Source organism: Felis catus, assembly GCF_018350175.1.
Source record: "Felis catus isolate Fca126 chromosome A2 unlocalized genomic scaffold, F.catus_Fca126_mat1.0 chrA2_random_Un_scaffold_38, whole genome shotgun sequence".
Taxonomy (NCBI): Eukaryota; Metazoa; Chordata; class Mammalia; order Carnivora; family Felidae; genus Felis; species Felis catus.
In genome coordinates, this window is record NW_025408498.1 from 260,303 (window position 1) to 278,173 (window position 17,871).

General features: G+C 52.6%; 2 protein-coding genes across 14 annotated transcripts in view; one reads left to right on the plus strand and one right to left on the minus strand.

The window, feature by feature from the left end:
• The window catches only part of LOC111559474, a 191,803-nt gene that overhangs the window by 118,390 nt on the left and 55,542 nt on the right, over window positions 1–17,871 (plus strand). For 4 of the 13 annotated variants that reach the window (XM_045051443.1, XM_045051447.1, XM_045051435.1 and 1 more), the window contains 8 exons: window positions 5,059–5,225; window positions 5,496–5,671; window positions 7,116–7,273; window positions 7,850–7,909; window positions 8,856–9,022; window positions 9,293–9,468; window positions 10,914–11,071; window positions 11,648–11,707. In XM_045051443.1, the coding sequence (XP_044907378.1) occupies window positions 5,059–5,225; window positions 5,496–5,671; window positions 7,116–7,273; window positions 7,850–7,909; window positions 8,856–9,022; window positions 9,293–9,468; window positions 10,914–11,071; window positions 11,648–11,707 (1,122 nt within the window). Of the gene's footprint in view, window positions 1–696; window positions 1,304–1,406; window positions 1,777–2,201; window positions 2,310–3,259; window positions 3,454–4,052; window positions 4,113–5,058; window positions 5,226–5,495; window positions 5,672–7,115; window positions 7,274–7,849; window positions 7,910–8,855; window positions 9,023–9,292; window positions 9,469–10,913; window positions 11,072–11,647; window positions 11,708–12,653; window positions 12,821–13,090; window positions 14,156–17,871 lie in introns of those variants that run through there. The other 9 variants (XM_045051444.1, XM_045051446.1, XM_045051438.1 and 6 more) reach the window with 7 other exon arrangements.
• The window catches only part of LOC123383556 (ral guanine nucleotide dissociation stimulator-like), a 230,220-nt gene that overhangs the window by 61,412 nt on the left and 150,937 nt on the right, over window positions 1–17,871 (minus strand). The gene's annotated exons all lie outside the window — the stretch shown is intronic.

Below are 17,871 nucleotides of genomic sequence, written 5' to 3' on the forward strand. Positions count from 1 at the left end.
GTGCCGTGGGACAATATGCCCCCACCCTTAGTGGCTTCCCCATAAACTTCCCACCTCACAGGCCCAGGGGACTAGGAATTCAGCAGGGCTCAGCTGAGGGCTCCTGCCAGAGCCTCTCAGGAGGTTGGGGATGCTGCCATCACTCAGACAGAACCTGCTTCACTAACCCCTGAGCCCACTTCAGGGTGGTGGCAGGATTCAGTCAACATCGAGTGCCATAGTTCTTCCCTGTCTGTTGTTGTCTCTCAGGGCTAGGCTGTGTGTACCTGTCCATGTCACGACTCGACATGAGGGTTGGTCCCTACTGTGAGGAGCTGAGAGACAACACAGAGAGTGACAGTGAGCACGTGGCCGTGACATGCACATTTTATCACCTAAACTTGTTTGGTCTGGGGTCATGGTGCCATCTTCTTTGCAACAGAAATCAAACACTACGTCCATACCACACTCCAGGAAGGAAATCCCACAAGGATGTGTTGAGAGGATGTGGGCATCCCAGGGAGCCACTGATGGGAAGAGAAAGTGAAGACCCTACCAGGGTCAGTGCCTTGGCCAGAATCACAGACGGGTAGAAAGTCAGAACCAGGCATGACCCCAACTTCATGTCCTCAAAATGGGGTCCTGGATTTGACCCAGGATTTTGGAGGGGGTCTGGAAAAGGGTGTATTACTGTCACTGGGTGCAGACATGGAGGTGGCGTGGGGGTGAAGCTGAAGAGGAGCGTCACAGAAGACATCCCAGCACGTTCTTCCCTGAGGAGGACCCCCAGGCCAGGGTAACCCACTGAGTGCCACCCTGTCCCCATTGTATGTACCCAGTGGAAAGGCAGGGAATGGCTCGTGGCACACTACTGACAAAGTCTACGTAAAAGAGAGTTCTGTCCTCCTAGGCCCCAACTCCAATCCCTTCTGTAGGCATTGCTTTAGAAAGTAGAGAACCTAAGCTCCTAAGAAATGTTGGGCCATCCTTCCCTAGGTGGGGATGTGACCTTCTGGGACCCCAGAAAACAAGCACTGGTAAACACACATACACACACACACTCACGCACCTACGCACACCCGGGAGGACTGTGGGCTGGGATCAGAGGAGCAGCAGAATCAGAGGAGGTGAGAAGTTGAAGTCAATGTGGTTGGATAAACTTCCAACAGGTGACACCGCTGCTCCAATTTCACAGGTATCATCCCACATATGCCTGAGGACATCCTGAGGACATCCTGAGGACATGCTAGAATGATCTCCATTGGGCGGAAAAGACACGGACCATCCCTGAGAAGCACAGTCGCGAATCCGGGACCAGAAAGAGGTAAGAAAGAAGAGTTCTGTCTCAACCCAGATAGGTCTCACAGCTGGGACCCTGGCTGCCCCCAGAGCTTCTCAGGGGACTGTGGAGAGGGGTGCATTGGTGGAACTGTGTACCGATGTGACATTTCATGGAGAATGGGGGTGAGCAGTCAGCAAAGAGAGGACTATTTGCAAAGGTGTTATCCCAGAGGGGGACTCAGGAGGTGGATCCTAGGCAGTGACATCACTTTGCTCACAATAGGCCCCAGGAAAGCTTGGAACTCCTGTAACCTGGCACCCATGTTCTAGGAAGGTCCCATACCAGGCTCACTTGCCTCCAGACACAGAGACTTTAGGATGTTCTCTTGTTGTTTTCCCAGGTACCGGGGCTCTGGATGCCAGAAACCCCAGTGCGCAGGATTACTCAGATGTTGGAGAGGTTTCCTTAACCCACGCTGGCGATGCCTCAGGATGTTTTCCAGGAGGTCACATAAGGTAACACAGAGCAGCCTAGAGCAGGCCAGGTCAGGTCAGGTCACAGCTCGGAGCCTTCCCTGGGCACCCCCATCCCCTCATGTTCAGTTTCGGGGAAAGGGGGACATGGGGGCCGGTCCTCCCCGGGACCGGAGCAGGTTCGATGGCAGTGGACCACCTGGTGGACCCATCATGGCCATGCACATGTCATGCTGGGAAGGAGGGAAAAGGGATCTCTGAGGTGCCTCTAACCTGTAACAGGTTGAATCCAAGGCCCTCAAGCCACCTTGCTTCTCCTCCGTGGGGGAGGTGAGTGCACACTGTGGTGTCATATCTGGAATGAATTCATATGGGTCCGAGGACAAGCGAAAGCAAGCAGACACGGCTTTGAGGACTCCTGCCTGCCTGCCTGCCTGCCTGCAGCCTGCTGGGCACTGTCTTGACAGAGCCACATGCCACAGATGGAGGAGAACCTGAATGAGAGCCCCTGCTCTACTTCCCTGAAGGAAAGGAGGAAGCCCCATGCCATCAGCACGAAGCCGCGCTGGCTCAGGGTGAGTGCAGGTACCAGGGAAACCCAACACCAAGGGGCCACAGGCAATGCAAAGAATCCCAGGGCCCAGAAAACACACTGCTGCTCCCCTGGTAGCGCTCGGAGACTCCTGGTCCCAGATGAACCTGGAACCCCATCTGCTCCTCAAACATGCCAGCAGGGCCCAGCCCCTGCCACGGCCAGACGCAACGTCACTCTCCACTTATTTGGAGGAAGATCAGAAAGGAGGCGTGAGACCATTTCACGTCCCATTCTGTCTAGAATATATTGGCATTGTTGTACACGTTTCCCCGACGAACGTTCCCAGGTGGCCCGTTTCGCCCGACCATCCTTCCCCACCTTCTCCACGTCTGACACACGTTCATGAGGAGCAGGGAGATATTTTACCCAAAGGACATGGGGCTCATTGCATTATGTCTACTGCTCTGCACTTTGGTGGCCAAGCAACACGCCCCTGGGGCCCCTCCAGTCAGGAGCAAGGGCCTTAACACCTAGACAACATTCTGGAAATGAGACCACTCACCTCACCCATTCAGCCCTTCACAAATGTGGGACTGTGACAGGATTCCCTTCTCTTGCCATGTCACAGTGCTGCACTGAACATCCTACATGTTCTATTATCCTGATCCAACCTTTGCCAGGTAAAGTCCCTGTCTTGGGATCCCCAGAATGGACTGTGCGGTTAGAAATCACAGGGACACTGCTGTTAATGCAGGGAGCTGCTGTCCATACTCATCTAACAATCTGAGCTGAGATCCTAATGTGTTCAGTCATTTCCCACCTCAAATTCTCGTGTGAATGCCAAGATCCTTTTCCCACTCTGGGCAACCACGTCTCAGGCTTTCCACAAGTCACTGGCGTCTGGGGGTTTGGTCTGCATTCTGGACTCCAAACCTCCTGTTGGTCATAGTGCTGTGTCTGATTCTATGTCCCTCCTGTGTTCTACCTCAGGGTACAAAGGTCACACGCGGGGATGATAATGAGAACTGTGTGCGGTGGACCATCGATGCAGGCCTGCTGAAGCAGCGAGTGGAACACATCGTGCCGGCCTTCCTGGGGAGAGACCCCACATATGTCTCCACCTTCTTGGGCACGTACACAACCTTTACTACCACCCAAAAGGTCTTGGAAGTGTTGTTTATGAGGTGAGCACCCTGCCCTTCACAGCCCAGTGTGATTCAGCCCCTTAAAGCTTTGAGTCTAAGGAAAGTCACCAAATGTCCTTAGTCTCCATTTGTTCCTCTGATCGGGGTAGAATAACTCCAGGTCCTCAGTGGGGGCACTGCAGGGAAAGTCACCCTGGCCTGTGGAAAGGTCTGCTGGCAGGGCTGCGTCTCTGCTGGGTCATCTTTGTCCTCTTCCCCATGATCAAGTTTCTGCCTCATCCCTCACTGTCGCCAGGTGTTGACTTGGGCTGTTTTCCCATTGGAAAAGGAGACTGGAGGCTCTATCTGTGTGTCTGAGTCCTGGCTCAAACCAGTCAATGATGCCCAGGATGAGCAAGACGCCCAGACCCACACCAATATGTGTGATGTAGCTGACTCAGGCCCTATCATTCTTCAAACACGCACGAAGCCCCACTAGGTGCAGGCACTTCTGTAGGAGCTGACTGGGATCCAATGCGCAGAGCGGACAGTACCCTCCCCTCCAGAGCTCCATTCTAGTCAGCAGTCAGGGACTCTGGATAGGACAAGACGTAGCATCCACAGGACAGCTCATATGATGTCCTTCTGGCCTCCTCCAGATACGGATGCTTCCATTCGGAGGCTGAGGAGGATGGCGGACCCCGGGAGCAGGAGAAACTGTGAGTAGGCTGAGCTCAGGCTGGAGGGCAGTGCTTCCTTCTCCAAGAGGGCAGTGCTGAGACTGTGCGTGGGAGGGGCTGCAGGACCCAGCATCCCACACGTCTGAGAGTCCTGTGAGAGGGCAAAGTTCTGAGGGCTTTCTCTTGGAAACAAGGAAAGGGGTTCTGTCCTGTCTGGTCGACGATGGGCTGTGGGCACAGGGAGGCAGCAGAGGGCGCCAGAGGACCGCGTCAGCCCCTTACAGAGTCCAACCCCATCCCTTCCCACTCACAGCCTTGCCTGGACCCCCATCAGGGGACCCAGAATAACGGTTTTGGGGAGCATCACGCTCACCACCTTGGGGAACAATCACGGTGCGTGCTTAGCCAGGGTACAGGAGACACAGTGAGGGCTCAAGGAGCACATATCACCCACACGATGGGAGAACGGTGTCAGCGGGAGGACACCCACATGTGCACTGAGTGCATGAGGCAGCACAGAGGCACAGGTCGTCACGTTGAGGGCATCAGGAGGGTCCCAGCAAGCCCAGGTAAGAGACAGAGTCCTCTTGTCCCGTATGTGCGCAGATTTTCGTGGAGCGCTAGGGTATGCAGTGAAGGCACTGACTCACCCCGACACCACCCCTCCACTCACGCACGGACTTGAATTCCAGCGGGAGGTAGGCAGCGGGACACAGCGAAGAGTCTGGCTGGCTTCCCCAAGAAGGACAGAGACGACCACATCATTGGCTAAGGGGTTCCCGTCAAACAGAATCTTGACGGTCCCTCTTCAGTGACCAGGTCGCTCGTAGGCGGGACTGCCAAATCACAGGTGGACCACGTACAGAACCACCCTCTGGACGTCCAGGAGCAGGAGGCATAGAGGCCAGGTCCCACAGGCCTGTCCCGAGACATCAGTGGGGGGAACACCCCATGGTGATTGTTCTGGCTACTTTTGTATCCCCAGGGCCATCTCCTCCATCCTGGGCACCTGGATGGATCACTACCCCGAGGAATTTTTCCGCCCTCCAGACTTCACCAGCTTGAAGCTGCTGCGGGCGTACGTAAGGGTCCACATGCCGGGCTCCGAGCTGCAGCGCCGCGCCCGCCTTCTCTACTCATGGCGGAAACACCGTGAGCCCAATGAGCCCGAGTCTCTGGGCGAGGAGGACTCTGGGTGGGAGATGTGGGCGTGTGGAGGGGACGGGGTATGCCACAGAGAACGTGTTTCCTGAGACTGTAGGTGGGCCAGGCGTAGGGACTAGTCTCAGATCACTGTTCCATTAGCCTGCCGTCTGGGAGATTTCCTCCTGCTGGGTTCTGTGACTCAGATGACAATGTCTGCGGGAGAGGTTTCCTGCCATGGAATGGCAATCACGGTGATGACACTTTCTATTCTTGAAGCTTTGGCAGCAGCTCTAGAGCCCCGTCCAGACGTGCCTCGGGAGCGAGCCCCCGCTATCTCTGTGGTGCCCACTGCAGCCTCGCAGCCCAGGCTGCCGGAAGCCACCAGTTCTCCTGGAGCTCAGCGCGTACGAGAATCGGAGACCCTCACTGCAGCGACCCCACCAGGGCAGGAGGTACTCCCAGCTCTGGCTGACAGTCAGGAGCTCGAAGAGCCACCTGCCCCTTTGGTGGCCCCAGAGCATGAGCAGCCCCCAGCCCCAGCCGGTGGGGTCACGGAAGGGCTGGAGCAGCCACCTGCTGCAGCTGAGCAACCAGCCTCAGCTCCCCAACAGCGGCTCATGTCGGCTGCAGCCCCACAGGATGAATTGCCTCACCTTGTCATTGTGTTCTTTGTCATTTTAGTAGTGGGTATAGAGGTATTTAGTGTCCTTACATACTATTGGTTTATACTCAAAACATAAATTAAGTTTCAAAAAATTTACTCTGATCCTTTGAAATTACAACTTCAAGTGTCAGTACGTACATTCGCAGGATTTTACACCCGTGACCACTATGTACTCCTAGAACATTTCCATCACAGAGACACGTGGACTACTAGTCACCCACGGCTCATTCCCTCACCCCAGTCTCTGCAACCAGCGATCTCGGTTTCTGCTGCTTCAGCTCCTCTGGGATTTCCACGTGTGTGCAAACACACAACATGGCCTGTTGTGTCTGGCTACATGACAGGGGACTGATTAATAATTGCTTAAATATTCAATGGCACTAATATTTTTTTATGACAGAGGAATAGTCCTCAAAGAACAAAGATTAGGTGAAGCCCCCACTTGAAATGTCTTCATTATCTGGCATGGGGACCCTCTGAGGTCTGACACAAGAGCAGAAGCCAGAAGAGAAATGTCTGGACCAGAGCGAATACCTTGAAAATCTTTCCTTTTCCTCGACTGGCCATGGTGATATTAGTCTAACGTGCATATTATGAAAATACCCAAATGAAACCTTCAATATGCCATCGACACTAATCTATTAGGCAATAAAGTATAAAGTTCTGGAAGGTTTCCTACAGGTGGCACGTATTCAGTAAAATGAAGATTTAAATAATGAGGACAGGCACCAAGGTGGCTCAATGGGCGAGTTTCCGACTCGAATTTGGCTCCGGTCACGATCTCATGGTTCTTGAGATCAAGTCCCAAGTTAGGCTCTGCAATGCCAGCTTGAAGTCATCCCTGGTCAGGATTCCCCTTCTTGCTCTTTCCAAAAAAATAAATAGGAAACAACAAATACATACGGCAAAAAAATGTATATTCTTTGAAGAACTAATGACCCCCAAGACATGGTGTCATCTTCACACTCCTTTGGCTTTGAGTGCAGCAGGTGACTGTGTTTGTGTTCACGAGTAGTGTGACAGGTTGGGCATCCATCCAGGACTATGGTCTTTACTATGGGATGTCGCCACAGTGGACAGGCACAGTCCTGTCCCCTTCTGCATTCTCAGGGGCCACACATCATCCTCTACTCTGCGTCTCCAGAAGCTGAATGACTGGGCCAATTCCAATATTTTCTCTCTCATCACTGTACAGAAGGGCACATGTGTACCGAACCTCTCCCTTTCTGTAGGAATGGACCATCGACGGAGGCTGGATGCTACTGGAACAGCGAGTGGAGCACCTGGTACCTGCTTTCCTGGGTGGAGACCCCTCCTACCTCTTCACATTCTTGAGCACGTACAGAGCTTTTGCTACCTCCCAGCAGGTCCTGGAAATACTGTTTATGAGGTGAGCACCCTGCCCTTCACAGCCCAGTGTGATTCAGCCCCTGAAAGCTCTGAGTCTCAGGAAAGTCACCAAACGTCCTGGCCTCTCACTTTGTTCCTCCGATCCGGGTGGAAACACTCCAGGTCCTCAGTGGGGGCACTGCAGGGAAAGTCACCCTGGCCTGTGGAAAGCTCTGCTGGCAGGGCTGCGTCTCTGCTGGGTCATCTTTGTCCTCTTGCCCATGATCAACTTTCTGCCTCATCCCTCACTGTCGCCAGGTGTTGACTTGGGCTGTTTTCCCATTGGAAAAGGAGATTGGAGGCTCTATCTGTGTGTCTGAGTCCTGGCTCAAACCAGTCAACGATGCCCAGGATGAGCAGGACGCCCAGACCCACACCAATATGTGTGATGGAGCTGACTCGGGCCCAATCATTCTTCAAACACGCACGAAGCCCCACTAGGTGCAGGCACTTCTGTAGGAGCTGACGGTACCCTCCCCTCCAGAGCTCCATTCTAGTCAGCAGTCAGGGACTCTGGATAGGACAAGACGTAGCATCCACAGGACAGCTCATATGATGTCCTTCTGGCCTCCTCCAGATACGGATGCTTCCATTCGGAGGCTGAGGAGGATGGCGGACCCCGGGAGCAGGAGAAACTGTGAGTAGGCTGAGCTCAGGCTGGAGGGCAGTGCTTCCTTCTCCAAGAGGGCAGTGCTGAGACTGTGCGTGGGAGGGGCTGCAGGACCCAGCATCCCACACGTCTGAGAGTCCTGTGAGAGGGCAAAGTTCTGAGGGCTTTCTCTTGGAAACAAGGAAAGGGGTTCTGTCCTGTCTGGTCGACGATGGGCTGTGGGCACAGGGAGGCAGCAGAGGGCGCCAGAGGACCGCGTCAGCCCCTTACAGAGTCCAACCCCATCCCTTCCCACTCACAGCCTTGCCTGGACCCCCATCAGGGGACCCAGAATAACGGTTTTGGGGAGCATCACGCTCACCACCTTGGGGAACAATCACGGTGCGTGCTTAGCCAGGGTACAGGAGACACAGTGAGGGCTCAAGGAGCACATATCACCCACACGATGGGAGAACGGTGTCAGCGGGAGGACACCCACATGTGCACTGAGTGCATGAGGCAGCACAGAGGCACAGGTCGTCACGTTGAGGGCATCAGGAGGGTCCCAGCAAGCCCAGGTAAGAGACAGAGTCCTCTTGTCCCGTATGTGCGCAGATTTTCGTGGAGCGCTAGGGTATGCAGTGAAGGCACTGACTCACCCCGACACCACCCCTCCACTCACGCACGGACTTGAATTCCAGCGGGAGGTAGGCAGCGGGACACAGCGAAGAGTCTGGCTGGCTTCCCCAAGAAGGACAGAGACGACCACATCATTGGCTAAGGGGTTCCCGTCAAACAGAATCTTGACGGTCCCTCTTCAGTGACCAGGTCGCTCGTAGGCGGGACTGCCAAATCACAGGTGGACCACGTACAGAACCACCCTCTGGACGTCCAGGAGCAGGAGGCATAGAGGCCAGGTCCCACAGGCCTGTCCCGAGACATCAGTGGGGGGAACACCCCATGGTGATTGTTCTGGCTACTTTTGTATCCCCAGGGCCATCTCCTCCATCCTGGGCACCTGGATGGATCACTACCCCGAGGAATTTTTCCGCCCTCCAGACTTCACCAGCTTGAAGCTGCTGCGGGCGTACGTAAGGGTCCACATGCCGGGCTCCGAGCTGCAGCGCCGCGCCCGCCTTCTCTACTCATGGCGGAAACACCGTGAGCCCAATGAGCCCGAGTCTCTGGGCGAGGAGGACTCTGGGTGGGAGATGTGGGCGTGTGGAGGGGACGGGGTATGCCACAGAGAACGTGTTTCCTGAGACTGTAGGTGGGCCAGGCGTAGGGACTAGTCTCAGATCACTGTTCCATTAGCCTGCCGTCTGGGAGATTTCCTCCTGCTGGGTTCTGTGACTCAGATGACAATGTCTGCGGGAGAGGTTTCCTGCCATGGAATGGCAATCACGGTGATGACACTTTCTATTCTTGAAGCTTTGGCAGCAGCTCTAGAGCCCCGTCCAGACGTGCCTCGGGAGCGAGCCCCCGCTATCTCTGTGGTGCCCACTGCAGCCTCGCAGCCCAGGCTGCCGGAAGCCACCAGTTCTCCTGGAGCTCAGCGCGTACGAGAATCGGAGACCCTCACTGCAGCGACCCCACCAGGGCAGGAGGTACTCCCAGCTCTGGCTGACAGTCAGGAGCTCGAAGAGCCACCTGCCCCTTTGGTGGCCCCAGAGCATGAGCAGCCCCCAGCCCCAGCCGGTGGGGTCACGGAAGGGCTGGAGCAGCCACCTGCTGCAGCTGAGCAACCAGCCTCAGCTCCCCAACAGCGGCTCATGTCGGCTGCAGCCCCACAGGATGAATTGCCTCACCTTGTCATTGTGTTCTTTGTCATTTTAGTAGTGGGTATAGAGGTATTTAGTGTCCTTACATACTATTGGTTTATACTCAAAACATAAATTAAGTTTCAAAAAATTTACTCTGATCCTTTGAAATTACAACTTCAAGTGTCAGTACGTACATTCGCAGGATTTTACACCCGTGACCACTATGTACTCCTAGAACATTTCCATCACAGAGACACGTGGACTACTAGTCACCCACGGCTCATTCCCTCACCCCAGTCTCTGCAACCAGCGATCTCGGTTTCTGCTGCTTCAGCTCCTCTGGGATTTCCACGTGTGTGCAAACACACAACATGGCCTGTTGTGTCTGGCTACATGACAGGGGACTGATTAATAATTGCTTAAATATTCAATGGCACTAATATTTTTTTATGACAGAGGAATAGTCCTCAAAGAACAAAGATTAGGTGAAGCCCCCACTTGAAATGTCTTCATTATCTGGCATGGGGACCCTCTGAGGTCTGACACAAGAGCAGAAGCCAGAAGAGAAATGTCTGGACCAGAGCGAATACCTTGAAAATCTTTCCTTTTCCTCGACTGGCCATGGTGATATTAGTCTAACGTGCATATTATGAAAATACCCAAATGAAACCTTCAATATGCCATCGACACTAATCTATTAGGCAATAAAGTATAAAGTTCTGGAAGGTTTCCTACAGGTGGCACGTATTCAGTAAAATGAAGATTTAAATAATGAGGACAGGCACCAAGGTGGCTCAATGGGCGAGTTTCCGACTCGAATTTGGCTCCGGTCACGATCTCATGGTTCTTGAGATCAAGTCCCAAGTTAGGCTCTGCAATGCCAGCTTGAAGTCATCCCTGGTCAGGATTCCCCTTCTTGCTCTTTCCAAAAAAATAAATAGGAAACAACAAATACATACGGCAAAAAAAATGTATATTCTTTGAAGAACTAATGACCCCCAAGACATGGTGTCATCTTCACACTCCTTTGGCTTTGAGTGCAGCAGGTGACTGTGTTTGTGTTCACGAGTAGTGTGACAGGTTGGGCATCCATCCAGGACTATGGTCTTTACTATGGGATGTCGCCACAGTGGACAGGCACAGTCCTGTCCCCTTCTGCATTCTCAGGGGCCACACATCATCCTCTACTCTGCGTCTCCAGAAGCTGAATGACTGGGCCAATTCCAATATTTTCTCTCTCATCACTGTACAGAAGGGCACATGTGTACCGAACCTCTCCCTTTCTGTAGGAATGGACCATCGACGGAGGCTGGATGCTACTGGAACAGCGAGTGGAGCACCTGGTACCTGCTTTCCTGGGTGGAGACCCCTCCTACCTCTTCACATTCTTGAGCACGTACAGAGCTTTTGCTACCACCCAGCAGGTCCTGGAAATACTGTTTATGAGGTGAGCACCCTGCCCTTCACAGCCCAGTGTGATTCAGCCCCTGAAAGCTCTGAGTCTCAGGAAAGTCACCAAACGTCCTGGCGTCTCACTTTGTTCCTCCGATCCGGGTGGAAACACTCCAGGTCCTCAGTGGGGGCACTGCAGGGAAAGTCACCCTGGCCTGTGGAAAGCTCTGCTGGCAGGGCTGCGTCTCTGCTGGGTCATCTTTGTCCTCTTGCCCATGATCAACTTTCTGCCTCATCCCTCACTGTCGCCAGGTGTTGACTTGGGCTGTTTTCCCATTGGAAAAGGAGATTGGAGGCTCTATCTGTGTGTCTGAGTCCTGGCTCAAACCAGTCAACGATGCCCAGGATGAGCAGGACGCCCAGACCCACACCAATATGTGTGATGGAGCTGACTCGGGCCCAATCATTCTTCAAACACGCACGAAGCCCCACTAGGTGCAGGCACTTCTGTAGGAGCTGACGGTACCCTCCCCTCCAGAGCTCCATTCTAGTCAGCAGTCAGGGACTCTGGATAGGACAAGACGTAGCATCCACAGGACAGCTCATATGATGTCCTTCTGGCCTCCTCCAGATACGGATGCTTCCATTCGGAGGCTGAGGAGGATGGCGGACCCCGGGAGCAGGAGAAACTGTGAGTAGGCTGAGCTCAGGCTGGAGGGCAGTGCTTCCTTCTCCAAGAGGGCAGTGCTGAGACTGTGCGTGGGAGGGGCTGCAGGACCCAGCATCCCACACGTCTGAGAGTCCTGTGAGAGGGCAAAGTTCTGAGGGCTTTCTCTTGGAAACAAGGAAAGGGGTTCTGTCCTGTCTGGTCGACGATGGGCTGTGGGCACAGGGAGGCAGCAGAGGGCGCCAGAGGACCGCGTCAGCCCCTTACAGAGTCCAACCCCATCCCTTCCCACTCACAGCCTTGCCTGGACCCCCATCAGGGGACCCAGAATAACGGTTTTGGGGAGCATCACGCTCACCACCTTGGGGAACAATCACGGTGCGTGCTTAGCCAGGGTACAGGAGACACAGTGAGGGCTCAAGGAGCACATATCACCCACACGATGGGAGAACGGTGTCAGCGGGAGGACACCCACATGTGCACTGAGTGCATGAGGCAGCACAGAGGCACAGGTCGTCACGTTGAGGGCATCAGGAGGGTCCCAGCAAGCCCAGGTAAGAGACAGAGTCCTCTTGTCCCGTATGTGCGCAGATTTTCGTGGAGCGCTAGGGTATGCAGTGAAGGCACTGACTCACCCCGACACCACCCCTCCACTCACGCACGGACTTGAATTCCAGCGGGAGGTAGGCAGCGGGACACAGCGAAGAGTCTGGCTGGCTTCCCCAAGAAGGACAGAGACGACCACATCATTGGCTAAGGGGTTCCCGTCAAACAGAATCTTGACGGTCCCTCTTCAGTGACCAGGTCGCTCGTAGGCGGGACTGCCAAATCACAGGTGGACCACGTACAGAACCACCCTCTGGACGTCCAGGAGCAGGAGGCATAGAGGCCAGGTCCCACAGGCCTGTCCCGAGACATCAGTGGGGGGAACACCCCATGGTGATTGTTCTGGCTACTTTTGTATCCCCAGGGCCATCTCCTCCATCCTGGGCACCTGGATGGATCACTACCCCGAGGAATTTTTCCGCCCTCCAGACTTCACCAGCTTGAAGCTGCTGCGGGCGTACGTAAGGGTCCACATGCCGGGCTCCGAGCTGCAGCGCCGCGCCCGCCTTCTCTACTCATGGCGGAAACACCGTGAGCCCAATGAGCCCGAGTCTCTGGGCGAGGAGGACTCTGGGTGGGAGATGTGGGCGTGTGGAGGGGACGGGGTATGCCACAGAGAACGTGTTTCCTGAGACTGTAGGTGGGCCAGGCGTAGGGACTAGTCTCAGATCACTGTTCCATTAGCCTGCCGTCTGGGAGATTTCCTCCTGCTGGGTTCTGTGACTCAGATGACAATGTCTGCGGGAGAGGTTTCCTGCCATGGAATGGCAATCACGGTGATGACACTTTCTATTCTTGAAGCTTTGGCAGCAGCTCTAGAGCCCCGTCCAGACGTGCCTCGGGAGCGAGCCCCCGCTATCTCTGTGGTGCCCACTGCAGCCTCGCAGCCCAGGCTGCCGGAAGCCACCAGTTCTCCTGGAGCTCAGCGCGTACGAGAATCGGAGACCCTCACTGCAGCGACCCCACCAGGGCAGGAGGTACTCCCAGCTCTGGCTGACAGTCAGGAGCTCGAAGAGCCACCTGCCCCTTTGGTGGCCCCAGAGCATGAGCAGCCCCCAGCCCCAGCCGGTGGGGTCACGGAAGGGCTGGAGCAGCCACCTGCTGCAGCTGAGCAACCAGCCTCAGCTCCCCAACAGCGGCTCATGTCGGCTGCAGCCCCACAGGATGAATTGCCTCACCTTGTCATTGTGTTCTTTGTCATTTTAGTAGTGGGTATAGAGGTATTTAGTGTCCTTACATACTATTGGTTTATACTCAAAACATAAATTAAGTTTCAAAAAATTTACTCTGATCCTTTGAAATTACAACTTCAAGTGTCAGTACGTACATTCGCAGGATTTTACACCCGTGACCACTATGTACTCCTAGAACATTTCCATCACAGAGACACGTGGACTACTAGTCACCCACGGCTCATTCCCTCACCCCAGTCTCTGCAACCAGCGATCTCGGTATCTGGTGCTCTAGCTCCTCTGGGATTTCCATGTGTGTGCAAACACACAACATGGCCTGTTGTGTCTGGCTACATGACAGGAGACTGATTAATAATTGCTTAAATATTCAATGGCACTAATATTTTTTATGACAGAGGAATAGTCCTCAAAGAACAAAGATTAGGTGAAGCCCCCACTTGAAATGTCTTCATTATCTGGCATGGGGACCCTCTGAGGTCTGACACAAGAGCAGAAGCCAGAAGAGAAATGTCTGGACCAGAGCGAATACCTTTAAAATCTTTCATTTTCCTCGACTGGCCATGGTGGTATTGGTCTAACGTACATATTATGAAAATACCCAAATGAAACCTTCAATATGCCATTGACACTAATGTATTAGGCAATAAAGTATAAAGTTCTGGAAGGTTTCCTACAGGTGGCATGTATTCAGTAAAATGAAGATTTAAAGAATGAGGACAGGCACCAAGGTGTCTCAATGGGCGAGTTTCCGAGTGGAATTTGGCTCCGGTCACGATCTCATGATTCTTGAGATCAAGTCCCAAGTCAGGCTCTGCAATGACAGCTTGAAGCCATACCTGGTCAGGTTCCCCTTCTTGCTCTTTCCAAAAAAATAAATAGGAAACAACAAATACATACGGCAAAAAAATGTATATTCTTTGAAGAAGTAATGGCCCCCAAGACATGGTGTCATCTTCACACTCCTTTGGCTTTGAGTGCAGCAGGTGACTGTGTTTGTGTTCACGAGTAGTGTGACAAGTTGGGCATCCATCGAGGACTATGGTCTTGTACTATGGGATGTTGCCACAGTGGACAGGCACAGTCCTGTCCCCTTCTGCATTCTCAAGGGCCACACATCATCCTTTACTCTGCGTCTCCAGAAGCTGAATGACTGGGCCAATTGCAATATTTTGTCTCTCATCACTGTACACAGGGGCACATGTGTACCAAACTCTCCCTTTCTGTAGGCGTGTACACCAAGCACAACTTTGGGGACCTAATTTATAGGCATTTTTTCGGGGGCTGCCTCCAGCGTACAATATCTATAGACTCTTTATTCCGTGGGGGTCTTATGTGAAAATCAGGGACCCCTGGGACTAGGTGGATCCCTGAAGAATCAGGAGAACAAGCCAGCACTGTGGCCATCAGGGTACCTAGGAGTGACCCATGGGGCAGGAAAGAAACCACACTCCCTCATTCTGACCTCCTGCACAGCATCCCTGCCCCATGCCCTGGAACACACTCATTCAGGCCCCATCCCATGACAAACCCCAGCTGCCTGTGCACCTCCTGTTCCATAGCTCTGCTTCTCAGTAGAGCAGCCAGTCCCTGCTTCCAGCCAGGGGAGGCTGCAGGCTGGAGCACTGCTGTCTGCTTGCTGGCCCTCCTCCCAGGCTGGGTCGCTTACTCTCAGGAAAGTACCTCTAAGTGCAGATCAGGTCAATGAGTTAAAGACCAGGACCTGAATGTCTTCGTCCTGACGACTGAGTGGCAACAGCAGCAAGAACCACTTGGACCTCGGCAAGCCAGAGAGTCCTTTACACAGCACATCAGGAGCTCAAGGAGACTGCAGGATGGAGACTCAGTCAAGGCTTTTGATAGCGAGTCAAGCCCCTCCACCCTTCAGGCTCCTCCAGCAGTGACGCCCGGCACCTGCCAGCCCCATCTTTGGGGAGCAGTGTCCCTGTCATGAGCAGCCACACAGCACCCTCTGGTGACCCACCACAAGGCACACAGGAATACTGCAGGGCTCCCTGATCTCCCAGCAAAGAAAGTGCCATTCCAACCGACACATCCTCAGACGATTCCAGGCAGATCAGACACAACTCTGTAAAATCCAATGTTTTTGAGGTGCCTTTCAGGAAGTCTATGAAAAACATAGGTCTCTTCCCAGATGAAGTATTCTGAGAAGAATTCACTGAGTGGTGGAGTCAGGCACTGGGTTCCAGGACAAAAAAGGGAGACAAGGTGGCTACCTCCCAAGATGCACAGGGCGTGTTGTGGCAATGTGTTGGGAAGCATATATTTATGTCACAGCTCTCTGGGTCTGGTTTAAAGAAAAAGTATATCCAAACAAACCATGTTCATGGACTTGTTGGATTGTATCAACCACAAAACATTTCACAAAATTTGCACACTCTCACTCCATATATCTGCTTACTCTCATCTCAATTCGATCGCATCATCCTATGTTCCCAGGTACTTTTTCACTTACTAGGAGTGCATGATATGCTCTAGAGAGACGGCAGTGACTCGACAACATTACTGGTAGACCTAATAAATGAATTCAGGCATGTTAAGATATGTATGTGGTTGTACATAATGTGCTTCAATTCTATACACGAATAACAAAGTCTCAGAGAGAGAAATTAAGAAAATAATTTAAAATCACTCCAAGAGAAGAAAAAGCTTAAGAGGAAATTTAGCCTACAAACACCTGGGTGGCACAGTCAGTGAAGCATCTGACTTTGGCTAAGGTCGTGATCTCATGATGTTGTTTTGAGCCCTGTGTGGGGCTCTGTGCTGACAACTCAGAGTCTGGAGCCTACTTTAGATTCTGTGTCTCCTTTCTCTCAGTTCTTCCCCACTCATATGCGCTCTCTCTGTCTCTCTCTCTTTCTCTGTCTCTCTTTCTCTGTTTGTGTGTGTGTGTGTGTGTGTGTGTGTATGTGTGTGTTTCCATGTATCTCTCTCTGTCAAGAAAAAGATAGAAAACTTAAAAAAGAAAACAATGACTTTAACCATGAAGGAGTGAGACCACTTTCCTGAAAAGAAGAAATCACTGGAGAAAGAATTTGAAAAGACAGAAATAAGCAGAAAGACATTCTATGCTAGTGGATCCCAAGAATTAGGATTATCAAAATGTCCACACTACTTAAAGCCACCTACACATTCCCTAGGTGCAATCCCTATCAAAGCTTAAGCACGTTCCCAAAAATAGTATAATCCTTCAAGGTGGACAGAAGCACAAAAGGCTCCGAATACCAAAGTCATTGTGAGAAGGAAGAAAACAGCTGGAAGCACCATGCTTTCTGATTTGAAACTAGATATCAAAGCTACAACAACCCAAGGAGTACAGTATTGGGGTAAAAGCAGACACACAGGTCACTGGACCAGAACTGAAGGCCCAGGGAGAAACCCACACATATGTAACCAATTAATTCACAACAAAGGAACCAAGAATATAACCTGAGGCAAAGGCAGTCTCCTCAATAGGTGGTGCCCAGAAACACTGGGCACAGAAAAATAACGGGGGCGGAAAAACAACGTGACACCTATTTAGCATCACACACAGAAACGAAGTTAAAATGTATTACAGACTTGAGACCTAAAACCACAAATACCTGGATAAGACCTTGGGCACGAGGTGTGGGAAATCGCACAACAATGTCCTGAGTTGGGAGGTTATAGGGAAAGCTTTGCAGAGCAGATCACTGCTCTCTGGCCTTCCTGCAAACAGTTGCAGCAGCTCACTTACCTACTTGGTGTGTATCTGGGGGGCAGGCGAGACTTGGCCGATCTAGCGCGTGTGTATCTAGGGGTTGGGTTCTGCATGGGCTCGCCAAGTCCTTGGACCGTGTTGTCGCGTGGAATATTTTATCCTGTCTCGATGTGGTTCGCACCATGTCTTCAATACGTTCTTTCTAGCATGTGGCCCGCTGACGTGTTGTACATCGTTTGTAGGCGTAATGACTACGGGAGCCTGAGAGCAGCTCGCGGAGACGTCCCTTAAACTCCCTCACCTCTCTTGACTTGCGTGGAGTCTGAAGCAAGCCTTTCTGCTGTCCTTGGCTTTGCTGGACAAAGCCAAATGCCAAACCCACGACAATGTTTGGATCTCAGTCTTGACTTGAGTTTAGGGATTTGACACCAGAAGCCAAAGCTACAAAGGAAAACTAAACAAGTGGGACTACATGAAACTAAAAAAACAAGTTCTGCACAGCAACAATATCTTCAACAGAATGAGAAGGCAACGTAGTGAATGGGAGAAAATACTTGCAAACTACATACGTGGTCAAGGGTTAAAACACAAAAGATACCAAGAACTCCTACAGCGCCACAATGCAAAACCAAAGAGCAATGATGGACCTGGCAGAGTCCTGAAGAGGCATTCTTCCAATGAAGACATAC